We start from the raw sequence: 14,951 nt of genomic DNA on the forward strand, positions 1-14,951 counted from the left end.
TTTCTTTCTTTCCTTCCTTCCTTCCTTCCTTCTTTCTTTCTTTCCTTCTTTCTTCTTTCTTTCTTTCTTTCATCTGTTTTCAAAACCTTGTCTGCCCTGAGGACTCCTAACTATATCCTTCTGCCAGAGCTTTCCCCTACTTCTCCATAGCTCCATGTGGATGTCTAATCCAATGTCAGGATGTCTGAAATTGAGGGTCAGGTTTCCACCCTAAAGCCTGCTGTGCCCAGTCTCGCCCATCTCAGCACACAGCAGCCCTGACTTCCGCTGGCTCAGGCCCCAAACTGCGAACCACCCTTTGTTCTTCTCTTTGTCTCATATCCCAAGTTCCTACAGTTGACAAATCTTTATGGCTGGGCCCTCCTCCCCACTCCCCTCCCTGCCTGGATGTAGTCACCACTGGTGCTGCAACAGCCTGGGTTCACTGGCCTTTCTGCCCTACTCTTGACCCAGCCCTGCCACCATCCATGGGCTGTTCTCAGCACATCTGTCAAAGTAACCCTGTTGATGTAAGTAACATCATGTGATTCTTCTGCTCAAAGCCCTCTCACAGTTCTCCACCATCCTTCAAGTAAAAGATGGGATCCTTATGGATGGCCTTGAAGGCCCAACATGACACCCCGCCAGCTCCCAGCCCCTTCTCCTTTCACTCCCCTATGCTGTCTCATTCTGCCCCAGCCATACTGGCCTTTTCTCTGTGTCCTGGCTGGGTTCTCTGCCTGGCATACCTTCCCTCACAGGCCTCATGGCTCACTCCAGTGCCTCTTTCAGTCCCCTGCTGTCCAGCCCCCCACAGCACACACCCCACCTAACAAGCCGTGTGTACTCAGATATTAGTATATTGTCTGTTTCCCCTATGCAAGCTCCTTATCTCCAGCCCCTAGGAGAGCCCCTGGCACATAGTAGGTGTGCACTACTTATCTGTTAAATGAATGACCGGATAAGTATTGTACAGGAGAAGGGGGAGCACTGAGGGAGGGGTGCATACACAGGGCTATGAAGGTGTGAGAGAATGGTCATCTCGCAGCGCTGGGGCTCAGGAGAGGAGGCGAGCTGAGAGCACAGGTACTTGGTGTCAGGTTTTGGGGAGTCTGGGAAGAATTTTTAGCCAGAGAGTGACTGAATCTGATTTGCATGGTACATATTTGCCTCTGCCAGGAGCCTGGAGAAGGATTAGAGCAGGTGGGGCCAGGGTGCAGCTGAGAGAGCAGGCTAGCATGGAGGAAGGCTGAGGACCTGCATGGAAGTTTCTGGAAAGCAGACCCACTCCGCATCCCAGAACCTACCCTCTCAGCAACTGTGGCTTTTCTCTGCCTCCCTTCATCATCAGCACTCCCCACACTCATTTCTTACACCTCATTTCTCCCCAGAGCCACAGTAGAGACATCCACCCCACCTGCCACAGTCAGTGACTTTTTCAGTCACCGCCACCCCGCCCTGAGGACCCATTGGCGCTACTTACTGGAACGTTTCTCCTTTGACTGCACTGCCCTTACTTCTCTGCTGTTTGTCCTCATTCCTTACTTCCAAAAGTTCTGGCCTTGACCCTTTTCTCTCCCCTCCTTGGTGATCACACTGTCTCCTGCAGCATCACCCTCTGTCACCTGATGTAGGTCCCTTAAATGTCCACCGGGACCCCCTCTGGAGTGCTGTGTCACAGTTCCAACTCTTTGTTGGTTGACAGAGAAACTCAGACTTAGGTGCTCACACACCAGCCTATACACCCTCACTCCACCTCCCCAAACTCATTCTTTCTTTCTTTTTTGAAACAGAGTCTTGCTCTGTCACCCAGGCCGGAGTGCAGTGGCGTGATCTCAGCTCATTGCAACCTCTGCCTCCTGGGTTCAAGCGATTCTCCTGCCTCAGCCTCCTGAGTAGCTGGGATTACAGGCATGTGCCACCATGCCCACCTAATTTTTGTATTTTTAGTGTAGAAGGAGTTTTGCCATGTTGGCCAGGCTGGTCTCGAACTCCTGACCTCAGGTGATCCCCCTGCCTTGGCCTCCCAAAGTGCTGGGATTACAGGCATGAGCCACTGTGCCTGGTCTCCAAACTCCTTCTGTTGACTTCACTGTTTCTATCCAGGCAGCTCGTTTTTTTCTTTCACCCAGTCTGGGAAGGTGACAGTCAGCCCTGGCTCCTCCCTCTGCTGTGTTCCTCCCAGTCCCAGCCACATCGGCTCCCCTTTCTGTTCTCAGCCACCAGCCAGATCCAACATTTGTTACTTTAAGTTTGGACCACTAAGTGCTCCCTCCTGAATGTTGCCACAGCTAAGCCTCCCAGAGCTGATCAGCGTGATCTCTCCCTCTCTAAAAGTTTGTGACAAAGCGTCAGTGTTGCTGCCTTGCTCAGAAGCCTTTAGTGGCTCTCCATGTCACAAAGGTCCACACTTCCCACTCAATCGTTACATTCCTCTGTAACCTTGCCACAGTCCACTTTTCCAGCCTTTATTACCAATTGTATTAGTTCATTTTCATGCTGCTATGAAGAAATACCCGAGACTGGGTAATTTATAAAGATAGAGAGGCTTAATGGACTCACAGTTCCACATGGCTGGGGAGGCCTCACAATCATGGCAAAAGGCCGAGGAGAAGCAAAGGCACGTCTCACACGGTGGCAGGCGAGAGAGTGTGTGCAGGGGAACTGCCCTTTATAAAACCATCAGATCTTGTGAGATTTATTCACTATCACAAGAAAAGCACTGGAAAGACCCGCCCCCATGATTCAATTATCTCCCACCGGATCCCTCCCATGACATATGGAGATTATGGGAGCTACAATTCAAGATGAGATTTGGATGGGGACACAGCCAAACCATATCGCCAATGAAAGCTCCAAACTGCAAACTGGTGTCTCCTGGTCACTGAGAATCTTACTCCCTTCCCTGCTTAAAACTCTTGACATTCTCTGAAAGCCTGGATTAAAAGCCCTCTCCCCTGGGAAGCGTGCTGTGATTGCAGGACCTCAAAGAGCTCTCTCCCGTCTCTGAAGCTATGGTGTGCTCTGAGCCTCTCCCCTACCATGCTTGTCCTGTTTGAACTGGTCATCTCCAGGTGCTGTAGGAAGACTTTCCTGAGCTCATCAGTGCTTATGACTCAGTCCTCAATAGTTTTTACTGGACATAGAAGGGGCTCTGGAAATATTTCTTTAATTAATAAGAACTTAATTTCCTAAGTGGAACCATTATTTTTCTCCTTTTATACTCTGTTTATGTGTTTTTTGTTACCACAGTGCCTCCTTGTGGAGAAATGTTCACAGGACAGGCTGTGGCTGTGCTATTCCACTGTGCCCAGTTTTCTGGACTGTTGAAAATATGCACTTGAGGCCGGGCGCGGTGGCTCAAGCCTGTAATCCCAGCACTTAGGGAGGCCGAGACGGGCGGATCACGAGGTCAGGATATCGAGACCATCCTGAGCTACACGGTGAAACCCCGTCTCTACTAAAAATACAAAAAAACTAGCCGGGCGAGATGGCGGGCGCCTGTAGTCCCAGCTACTTGGGAGGCTGAGGCAGGAGAATGGCGGAAACCCGGGAGGCGGAGCTTGCAGTGAGCCGAGATCGCGCCACTGCACTCCAGCCTGGGCGGCAGAGCTAGACTTCGTCTCCAAAAAAAAAAAAAAAATGCACTTGAGACCCATTTTATGATTTATGACAGAACAAAACCCCTGTGTCATATATATCAAGAATAACACACACTATTGAAGTTAAGATTCTGAACTTGAAACTCTGTCCCTCAGCTCATGATCAACCAAGGACAAGGCAGTTTGCTTTCTAACTCCAGGTCTTTGCCTTTCGCCCTTGTGTGGCGGGCAATTCTCTCCGAGGGTAAGAAGGTCAGGACTATAATCAAATGAACTCAGCACCCTTCCTTCTTATTGCTGTCCCCTCTGCCTGGAGTCCCCTTACCCTTCTTTTGTGCCTCTCAAACTCTTTGCCCTTTTAGACTCAGCACTTATCTTACCTATTCCATAAAATTTCCTCTAACCAGACCAGCCCGGAGAGCTGTGCCTCTAAATCCCGAGTAAGTATTGCCTGCACAGTGAAACCAACACACAACATGCTGCCTTGGAGTGCTTTTTGTGAATATTTCTGGCATTTAAAAATAGAATATTGATCTTTAGAATTCCATGTATGGATGGCCTATCTCGGCTGCTAGATTGGAGGGCCTTGGTCCACTAATGCGGTTTGTCGTGGAAAGTAGGCTCCGCTGACCCAGCCCACAGGCAATGCCTGAAGAGCTCCCCTGGCTTCAGTACTTCGTAAATGCTCCAGCAAAAATCAAAGAGGAATGAGGCTGCTGGTCCTGCTCCTGATGTGTCCGTATCTGGCCGGGGAGACATGCACATACTCAATGACTTCAGGCTCTTGATCCATGTAACTTCAGGCAGGCATGAAGGGATCTGATACGATCTGAAGTAATGAGTAATGTCCCCTTCTGTCCCCCTCCCCACTTTCACCCACCCGATCCACTTTGTGCACCCCAACCCCCACCAGGAGTCAAATGGGACCATCAGGGAGCCTCCCTGAGCGAGGTGAGTTTCCATGACAGTTACAAGTGAGAGGAGAAAGAAATCTCATCTCAGGGGAATGAACTGGCATATGAAAGCCAGAGAGAGGGAACGCGAAGGTGTGTGGGTATTGCTTGGCAGAGCAGGGCTGGAGGAGAACAGAAGGCTGCCATTGCTGATGTGGGTGACATCATTAGGTGCGGGCGCTCCTGGGAAGTCTACACACGTGTCAGGGGCAGGGCCTGGAGGTGCTCATGGGAGTTTGTGCTTTGTTCCCTAGGATTCTTGGGACGAGCTTCTTATTGGTGACGTGGAACTGAAAAGGTTGATGGCTTGTTCCAGGTAAGGCGCTTTCCTGTCCCTGTGGGGTGGGGATGGGGAAAGGCCACTCTGCTCTGTCCCCCTTATGATGCTCTGTGTGTGTCTCCAGATGCATTTTAACCACAGTGGACCCAGACACCGGCGTCATGAGCAGGAAGGAGCCGCTGGAAACACTGAAGAGGTAGGACTGGGCAGACGGGGCTCATCCTCGGGTTTAGGTGCCTGGAACAGAAGCAATATTTGTTGCTTAATGTTTATAAGAGGAAGCAGTGAACACCACACACATAGTCTGGAAGCTCAAGGGGGTCCCATCAAAGAGATGATTTGGGAAACATTCCCTGGTGTTTTGAGCACCAACATGTCTGCTTAAATAAATACTTTTATCTTTCATTTAGAAATCATAATTTAAATAAATCAATGTTTAAAAATTGCTTATGTATTTTGACAAATTTTATTATGGGCTGAGGATTAGATGGTACCAAAAAATGTACTAGGTGTCCTGGTGGCATTGTGGTTATATTAGAAATGTCAATATATTTTGGAGACGCTGCTTGAAGTATGTGTGTAGGAGTGAAGTGATGTGACATCTGGAACTTGCTGTATACTATATATTATTTTAGCAAAAAGAAACAAAGGATAGATGAGTACATTTTAAAAATGTGTCACAATCTTCATAAATAGAATCTGAGTGATAATTATGGGGAGGTTTATTGCACTATTCTACTTTTATGTTTACTTTAAAATTTCTTAAGGATAAATTTTAAGTGAAAGACACAGTACCGAGAATCATTTTAAATTGTATATATAGTCAAGATGCCATGTTGATTTTACAAAGTTGATTATAAAATAGCACTATTTACTTTTTATTTTTATTTGATTTTACTTTTTAAAAAACATAAATGCACATGAGTAGATAAAAGGCTGAAAGGAGATGAAGCAAAATGGAGATGCTGTTTTGGTTCAGTGATAGAATTATGGAAAAGGGTTATTCTTATATGTAGTCTCTAAACTTTCTATAATTACTCTGCATTACTTTTGTGAAAACAACAATAACAGTTTAGTATCCAAGCACTTCAGTGCTGTTATCTGCCAAATTTGGGACCCAGGAAATTGCTGAAACTGAAAATGAACTAAGGGTGCTTCCCTTCATTGGTTCCTTTGACATTGAATACTGAGTCACAGGCCAAGTGTCAGGCCTCATCTCCGCAGTCCCTGAGAGCCTTCCTTGGCTTTGGTCCTGACTTGGCATCCCCACGTATAACTTGTAGAAGGGAGGGCCCTGGGAACCTTGAAGAAGGAATGCAGTTGAGATGTGACTATCTTGTATCAAAACCATCGTGAACGAGCGCATGACAGAGCTTGCATTGGCCTTTGTGGAGCAGAACTCATTCCCTATAACGTGAGGCTCCCTGCCTCCCTTTCCTTCCACCTTTCACCAACCTCATGGCCTTTTCGGGGGCCAACGATTCAGTCTTCTTTGATCAGCCCCAATCCCTCCCTGACAATTCTACTGTCCCAGATCTGACCCCCTCTCTGGGCAAGCTGAAGCCCTGGGCTGGAGGGCTGTCATCCCTGCTGTCACCTCACTCCTGAGCATGAGGCTGTGGCCTGACTTCTCTGGCCAGCACCTGTCATCCTATAGGAGATGAGTCCCAGGGTATGGGCCAGGCTGCAGCAAGGTTAGCAGGTGGCCTTGAGGGCCTAAGCCACCTGGCAGGGAGACAGCGGTCAGCAGGGAAGTTAAACAAGGTGGGTGGAGGGAGTTACGGAGAAGGGGGTTTGTGGGACTCAAGGAATCTTTGAGGTGGATAGCTAGTGACTGGTCTCTGCCTCTCTCCAACAGCATTGGGCGTGATTTGCAGCAACTTTCAAAGAGGAGGGCTACAGACCAGCCTGAGAGAATACAGTGGATTGATGAATAGATACATATGTGATAAAGAAAATATAGTCAAGGCCAGGCACGATGGCTCATGCCTGTAATCCCAGCACTTTGGGAGGCTGAGGCTGATGGATCACTTGAGATCAGGAGTTCGAGACCTGGGCAACATAGTGAAATCCTGTCTCTATTAGAAATACAAAACTTAGCTGGGCATGGTGGCGGTCACTTGTAGTTGCAGCTACTCAGGAGGCTGAGGCAGGAGAATCATTTGAACCTGAGAGCTGGAGGTTGTATTGAGCTGAGACTGTGCCACTGCACTCCAGTTTGGATGACAGATATATATAGTCAAGTGTTTTATATATATATATATATATATATATATAGTCAAGAATATATATAGTCAAGTGTATATATATATATATATAGTCAAGTGTTAAGCTCAGAATTCAAGCAGCGAGTAAATGGGTATTTGCTGTAAAATTTTTTTACCAATTGCCTGTTTGAGAATTTTCATAGTAAAATTTTGGGGGAAATGTCACTATGTGTGACAGAACATTGATGAGAGGAGCGGGGTTATAGCTATTCTTTGAAATGTGCACACTCACCATCAGAACAAACCAGAACTCAGTCTTCCTGTTTTCCATGGCCACAGAGGAGCTACTAGGGGCAGAAAGCAGGGAGGGCCAGAGGGAAGATCCTGGGCTGGGAGGCAGGAGACCTGGATCTGCAGCACACCAACTGCTGTGCTCCCGCCCCCACCCCCACTCAGGCCCTGAGTGTTCTTCCCTATAAAATAAGGGAGGCCAGACAGAAATAGATGGTTTTGTGTAAATCAGCCAAGTGGTTTGGGGAATTGGCTGTCATCCTTTTTTGTCCATCTTGTTCTCTCTCTCCCCCCAGTTGCTCAGTGTGGGGCATCCTTCCCTCTGGATTTAGAAGGTTTATGCTCTTGCAGAAACGGCCTCTGCAAAGCACTTCACGTGTTTGGGCTCGTTCTCTGCATCTTCAGGGCCCCCCTTCCTCCGTTGGGAGCCTGTGTTTATAGAAGGAGGATAATTGACCCTAAACACAGAGTGAGGGTGGGAAGGCCGGGAGCGTAAGGAGCCAGCACGCCCCCCTGATCTTCCGCAGGCTTTGTGCAGCCCAACAATCCAGGCCTAATTGCTTCTAATACCCCAGGAGACAGTGCGGCCAGCCTAGGTGTCTTCCCCTATCTCTTACTGAGATTTAAATTGCCATGGATGTTTAATTTATGTTCTTCCCAAGACAGGTGGTCATAAATCGGGAAGAGAAAGGCCTGGCCGCATCGCATAAATCATGGGAAGGGAAGCAAACAGTGGTGTCCACAGCCTCTCTGCTGTTGGGCAGGTTGCTCAGAGCCACACCGCTTTCTGCCTCTGGGCACTCATGGTGCCCATGGCTGGGGTTGCTTCTGGAATGCAAGTGCTCAGCTGGGAGACCTCTCTGCCTGCCCAGCCCTGCCTCCTGATGTTAATCACCCACAGGCAGAGCCCGGGGTGGTGCAGCAGTGCGAGAAAAAGAAATACAGAGGCATAGGGGAGCCTTTGTCTGTAAAATACTCACAGTGGGAGGCACAGTGGAGGCCTGTCTGCTAACAGGAAAATAGGAAAATGAAAGTTTTCTTTTTTTTCTTAAGGGAAAGTGACGTACACACTAATCCCCATGGTTGAAGGAATGGCTGGAGTCTGCCATTGTTTCTTCCATGATATCTTGCCCCTAATGGAAAGAATATAGCACAGTTACTGCATGGACACTCAAAAAAAAAAAAAAAATGTTTTGCTGGATGCACGAATACTGTGATTGCAATGACATTTGCCAGCAGCCACTTGTGTCAGGCTGTGCTCCGCTGAGCAAAACACAGAAGATATAGCAGTGGTAACTCCAAGGGAGGAGACAGACCCTCCACCTGTCTGGCCCTGTCACCTCCTAATTGTGTGACACTGGCAAGTTGCTTAGGCTCTTCAAGTCACAGTTTCTTTATTGGTATAAACTGGACTTGTAATACTTCTTCTAGTAGACTGGAATAAGGCAAGATATAGGATTTTTATAGGTGATAAAATACTGTGCACAATGACCATGTAAGCTGCGTTCATTGAGAGTCTCCGTTTATAAACTTGACACTTTCTGAGAGGAGGAGAAGCCTGACCACACTTCTTCCTATACTCAGAGGCTGCTTTAAATGAAACCTAACATGAACTTACCCGACAGCCAGCCTCTGTAAGTTCAGTGTGGCACCTCTCCCGGGAAGGTTCATGATGCTAATTCTTTTCTTTTCTTTTCTTTCTTTATTTATTTACTTATTTTTTGAGACAGAGTCTCACTCTGTCACCCAGGCTGGAGTGCAGTGGAGTAATCTCAGCTCCCTGCAACCTCCGCCTCCAGGGTTCAAGCAATTCTCATGCCTTGGCCTCCCAAGTAGCTGGGATTACAGGCATGCGCCACTATGCCTGGCTAATTTTTGTATTTTTAGTAGAGACAGGGTTTCACCATGTTGACCAGGCTGGTCTCAAAGTCCTGACCTCAGCTGACGTGTCTGCCTTGGCTTCCCAAAGTGTTGGGATTAACAATGCTGTTTAATTCTTAACCTGGCCATAGAGATAGGCAGTCATGAGGCCTCAGGAATGGCTTCTGCCCCTGGTGACTTATGGTCCCATGAACACCAGTGGCGGGATTGGGCAGTGACCAGAGACTCTGCCTGGAGTCATGGCCTGGACGTTGACCAGTGAATGAGTAAACCAGGCAGTGTAAACAAGGAGCAGCCCTCTGTGGTGCACAGCACTTTAAAGGTAACAAACTGTTTCCATTTACATTGCACCTTGTAAATAATGGAGACCTCGGTTTAAGCTAAATAAAGTGTCTTGGGCTTCCTGCTCATTAGAATAGTTATGTTTCGTATTCATTTAAGGAGAAAGTGCACTAAGGAAGATTTTAAATGAGTTTTAATTTATTAATACCAACAGGAATACATATATGAAAAGTCATATATTAAAAAAATCGTAGAAGACCCATGTATGAAACAACACTATTTTCTTTCAGTCGGTTGAACTTGGTGTGCACACGAATCCATAGACTTCTTGCAATACCTCTTAGTGCCAGTAGGGGCCGCTAGTGACCTCGTTGAGTCTTCACACAGCCTGGAGGCGGGCTGCAGCAGCAGCAGCAGCAGCGGCGGCAGCAGGAGGAGGTAGTGCAGGGGGCGGTGAGAGTCTGCAGCAAAACCAGGCAGCTGTAGGAAAGCCCTGGCAGGCCGGCCCGCCGAGAACCCCTTCTCCACTCCCATAGCTCTTCCCGCTTCTACTCCTAGACAGTGGAGTGGACCGCCACCTGTGAGCCGGTGACCACACCTGCACTTTGACAAAGCAACTCCCTCACCCCGACCTCTGCAGTTTAGGGAGGCTGTGCCGGGAGGGGCAGCCGCTCTTTATGGTCCTCTGCTCCTCATTACCTGGTGGGGGAGTGAGTGTGTATGTGTGTGGTTGGCAGGAAGGGATAGGTGAAAACTGTAAGTGGCTAGAAATTGGTGTAGATGACTAAATTGTGAGGCCCCTCAGTTCTTCTCAGGCCGGCGGTTGTACTCAGGAGGATGTTGATGACCAGGCAGGGTTACATCCTGGGTGGGAAGAGTCCACCAGACTCTGAAGTCAGCCAGGCCTGGGCTCTGGCCCCAGCTGGATCCCTTAGATCTGTGATCTCAGGCAAGTCTGTTACTCCCCTGAGACTTAACTGTAAAATGGAGAAAAGACAAATTCGCACATTGGCAGTTTGTAAGGATTAAAAGAGATAACATGTGTAAAGTTCCTTATAGACTATCCATATGTGGTGCGCCTAACTCCAACTCTCAATTTCTCTCCAAGATAATGAGAGCCTGGACTCTAGATTACAGAGCTCGGTAGCCACGGAAATCCCAAGCCATACAAGCAGCTGATGTGTCGCCTGTTCCTGAAGAGGTCACCCTCTGACAGATACATCCCAGAATGTCGTGGGTGTCACATGCTGACAGAGGAGAGCCAGGCTAGGAGAGATGTCTGGTTCGTCAGGTCCAAGGGCATTGCAGAAACCTGATTACAGAGAGAGGAAATTCTCTTGGCAAGGCAGGAAAGCCTGCATCAGCAGCTTGTCATTTTCATTCATTCATTCATTCATTCATTCATTCATTCATTCATTCATTCATTCATTCATTTGTTCATTCATTGTTCAACCAACATTTTTTTTGAGTGGTTACAGCATATGTATGAGGCACTGTTCCAGGCCATGAGAATGCAACAGAGAACAGAGTGGACACAATGCTGCCTACAGGATGTTTACAGTCTGGGGAAGGAGCTGTGGGTCTCCAGAAGGAGGTTCTAGATTTGACTCTCTGTTTTCTCCTTTGCCATTTCTGATTTGAAAACAACATTAGAACCAAGTTGTTGCAGTCACTTTTTTTTTAAGTAAGGCAGAATAAAATGAATGATTTATCTAAAAATGTTTTAAATATAAAAATGATGTAAAATTAGGGTTAGATTAAATAAAAAGCTGAAGGTTAACTTCTTCCCAGCGGGGAAGGTAGGGGAATCTTGCCATGTGAGTCCCACACATCTGCTCATGTGCCCTCTCCCTGCGGCTTCTTTCATTTTCTGCTGGACAAAAATATTCATATTTATACTGTCTCTGACAGACGGTTTTACTCGTGAGCATGCTAATCCAGCCAGCAAACAATGCTGGGTCACAGGCGACGTAGGAGGCCCAGCATTGGGCATGAGCAGTACAAGGCAGTACAATTAACAGGCATTAATCACAGTTCCTGTTCTCCAGGGACTCTGCCTTGTAGAGTCAAACTTGTGCCCTGACATTACAGGACAAGACATGTGAGTGTTGGAGGGGCAAAGAGAATTGAGGAGGGGAATTACTCGTGGCTGGGGGAACCTGGGCTTCCTTCCCGGGAGGTGTGGTCTTGAGGCAGGTATAATTGTAAAGCATGGGGACCTGGAGGAGGGGCATCCCACAGGAATCACAGAGGGCTCACTGAGTCAGTAAAATGCAAAGCAAGGTGAAATCCAGCAGACAGCTGCAGAGGTGCAAGTAAGGAGCAGATGGCAACAGGTTTGAAAAAGCAGGCTGGGGCCAGGTAGAGCCCTACACACCAGGCTGAATAGTTGGAATGTTATTCTTTAGGCATTGGGGAGCCATGGAAGGTTTGCAAGCCTAGGAATGATAAGACCAGAATACAATTACAACAGTGATATAGTGCAGTGTCAACAACAAATTGAAAACAGGTAGAGAACGAGGAAGAAACGTTGGTTAAGAAGTTATTGCGATAATCTGAGCATGCTGGAAGCAAGATCGTGATAGTAGGAATGACGAAAAGCAAGCCAAGTTAACTAATGTTGTACAGGAAGAACCTTGGAACTGGTCAGCTGAGGACAGGCTGTGGGAAGGGAGGACAGTGGTGTAAAGGATGGGCTCCCAGCCCAAGTGACGACTAGGATAGTGGTTCAGGTGACAGATATGGAGGAGACAGGAGGAAAGATGCCTAGGGCAAAGGAAGATGATAAAGTATGTCTAGACACATTGAGTATCTAATTTTTTTTTGTTTGTTTTTTGAGATGGAGTTTCACTCTGTCGCCCAGGTTGGAGCACAGTGGCACAATCTCGGCTCACTGCACGCTCCGCCTCCTGGGTTCATGGCATTCTCCTGCCTCAGCCTCCCGAGTAGGTGGGATCACAGGCGCCTGCCACCACACCGGGCCAATTTTTTATAGTTTTAGTAGAGATGGGGTTTCACTGTGTTAGCCAGGATCTCCTGACCTTGTGATCTGCCCGCCTCAGCCTCCCAAAGTGCTGGGATTACAGTCGTGAGCCACTGCGCCCAGCCAAGTATCTAATGTCTTGATGCTGAAAGGGGGAACATGAATGTAGAGAAAAGATGTGGGGATGTGGCCATTGCTTATGCTTCTGTAGTTGTTTGCTGGGCAGGCTGTTCACTGCCCCATTCCAGGAGGCGCTGTTCTGTTGAGCTTTGATGGGATGGTGCCCTCTCAAGCTGTACATGTGGAGGCCCTGTGTGTGATGGAAGCCACGTGCTGGTTGAGCTCTTGCGTCCGCTTGGCTGTGACTCATCATGATCTTTTCCTATTGCAGTTATCGCCAGTGTGACCCTTCAGAACGAAAGTTATATGGAAAATCACCACTCTTTGGGCAGTATTTTGTGCTGGAAAACCCAGGGACCATCAAAGTGGGAGACCCTGTGTACCTGCTGGGCCAGTAATGGGAACTGTATGTCCTGGAATATTAGACGCCTTTAAAAAATGTTCTCAAAAATGACAACACTTGAAGCATGGTGTTTCAGAACTGAGACCTCAACATTTTCTTTAAATTTGTGATTTTCACATTTTTCCTCTTTTGTACTTCTCGTGTCTCAATGCTTCAATGTCGCAGTGCACAAAGCAAAGAAATACAGTCTTGATAACTTAGTAGGCTTTCAGTAAGACACTTAAGTGACAAGACAGGATTCTGAAAACTCCCTGTTTAACTGATTATGGAATAGTTCTTTCTCCTGCTTTGCCATTTATCTACCAAGAGTGCAGACTTCCATCCTGTCACTACCACTCATTAGGGAAAGAGAAGAAGAGAAAGAGGAAGAGTGGGTAGGCCAGAAGAATGTCCTAGAATGTGTTATTACCCCTGTGCATGAGGTATGCAATGAAAATTAAATAGCTCCCCGAATATGGCTGGAATGTCACTTCCCTTTTCTTCTTAAGCCCCGGGCTAGCTTTTGAAATAGCATAAAGACTGAGGTGACCTTCAGGAAGCACTTCAGATATTAATTTTCCATAGGTCTGGATCTGGCCCTGCTGCTTTTCAGACAGCATTGGATTTCGTAAAGGTGGTCAGGAGGGTGGTTGTGTAGTCACCAGAGGACCCCTGGATCCTTGCCATTCCCCTCAGCTAATGACTGAGTGCTCCTTCTCCAGTTCTGGGTGAAAAAGTTCTGAAGTCTGTGGAGGAGAAGAAAAGTGATTCAGTGATTTCAAATGGATACTGAAAACCTTTAAAGGGGGAAAAGGAAAGCATATGTCAGTTGTTTAAAACCCAATATCTACTTTTTAAACTGATTGCATAACTCTAAGATCTGATGAAGTATATTTTTTATTGCCATTTTGACCTTTGATTATATTGGGAAGTTGACTAAACTTGAAAAATGTTTTTAAAACTGTGAATAAATGGAAGCTACTTTGACTAGTTTCAGATCTTACTAACTTCTTGGCACAAAGTTAGACTGTGAAAGCTTACTGAGGCTGGGCACAGGGACTCATGCCTATAATCCCAGCACTTTGGAAGTCCAAGATGGGAGAATGGCTTGAGCCCAGGAGTTTGAGACCAGCCCAGACAATATAATGGAATCTTGTCTCTACAAACAATTTTTTTAAATGCACTGGATGTGGTGGCGCGTGCCTACAGTCCTGGCTATGGCTACTTGGGAGGATGCGGCAGAAGGATTGGTTAAACCCAGGAGCGGGAGGTTGAGGCTGCAGTGAGCTATGATTGCACCACTACACTCCAGCCTGAGTGACAGAGTGAGACCCTATCTCTAAGAAAGAAAAAGGGAAAAAAAAGAAAGCTGACTGAGGTGAATGGGCAAAGCCAATAATTCTGATGCCTGACCACAGCTGGGTCTGCTGCATAATGGAGCTGCTCACCCATAGCCTCCCATGCAAGCACCCACCTTTGAAGGACTATCAAGTCAACATGCTTTTTACCAAAAGCAGTGCATTTTTCACTTTGATTTTATAAAAGAGATCAGTAATTGCTGAAATCTAGCTGAGCTCTGAAGTAAAGTTCTGAGCAAAGAGGTGCATATGCTTGTTTTCTGATTGGTGAGTTATTACAATTTGTTTTGTGCATGCTTGGCATGAGGTGAATAATTACATCAGTTATCCAGAGAACTTGAGCCATCACCTTCCCCAACAAGTCCAGCTGATGTTGAAACTACAGATAGATTGAGACAAAGCGAAATGTTCAGCAAGTAGCATTACTAATGGGACTGGGGGACCCGTGGGAGAGTGAGTGTACACAGGATTTAGGAAACCATGTGAATATTGGCTTTCTGGGAATAGCCAATAGGTAGGGAGCAATCAGAAACCCAAGGTCAGGTTTGGTGGCTCTTCCTAGGTATTTATAATTAGTGCCAAGTGAAAGTCTTAGTCCTGAATTTCTAATCACTTGTAAGAACTAACAGCCAT

At 47.1% G+C, this 14,951-nt stretch overlaps 1 protein-coding gene across 2 annotated transcripts in view; it reads left to right on the forward strand.

The window, feature by feature from the left end:
* Positions 1 to 13,958, forward strand: part of MARC1 (mitochondrial amidoxime reducing component 1) — a 28,397-nt gene extending 14,439 nt beyond the window's left edge. The window contains exons 5-7 of one of the 2 annotated variants that reach the window (XM_011929469.1): positions 4,789 to 4,850; positions 4,939 to 5,010; positions 12,850 to 13,958. In XM_011929469.1, the coding sequence (XP_011784859.1) occupies positions 4,789 to 4,850; positions 4,939 to 5,010; positions 12,850 to 12,976 (261 nt within the window). In that variant the 3' untranslated portion in view covers positions 12,977 to 13,958. The remainder of the gene's footprint in view (positions 1 to 4,788; positions 4,851 to 4,938; positions 5,011 to 12,849) is intronic. The other variant, XM_011929468.1, reaches the window with a different exon arrangement.
* The last annotated feature ends 993 nt before the right edge of the window (positions 13,959 to 14,951 follow it).

The sequence above is a fragment of the Colobus angolensis genome, unplaced genomic scaffold, assembly GCF_000951035.1.
Source record: "Colobus angolensis palliatus isolate OR3802 unplaced genomic scaffold, Cang.pa_1.0 Scaffold81, whole genome shotgun sequence".
Classification (NCBI taxonomy): domain Eukaryota; kingdom Metazoa; phylum Chordata; class Mammalia; order Primates; family Cercopithecidae; genus Colobus; species Colobus angolensis.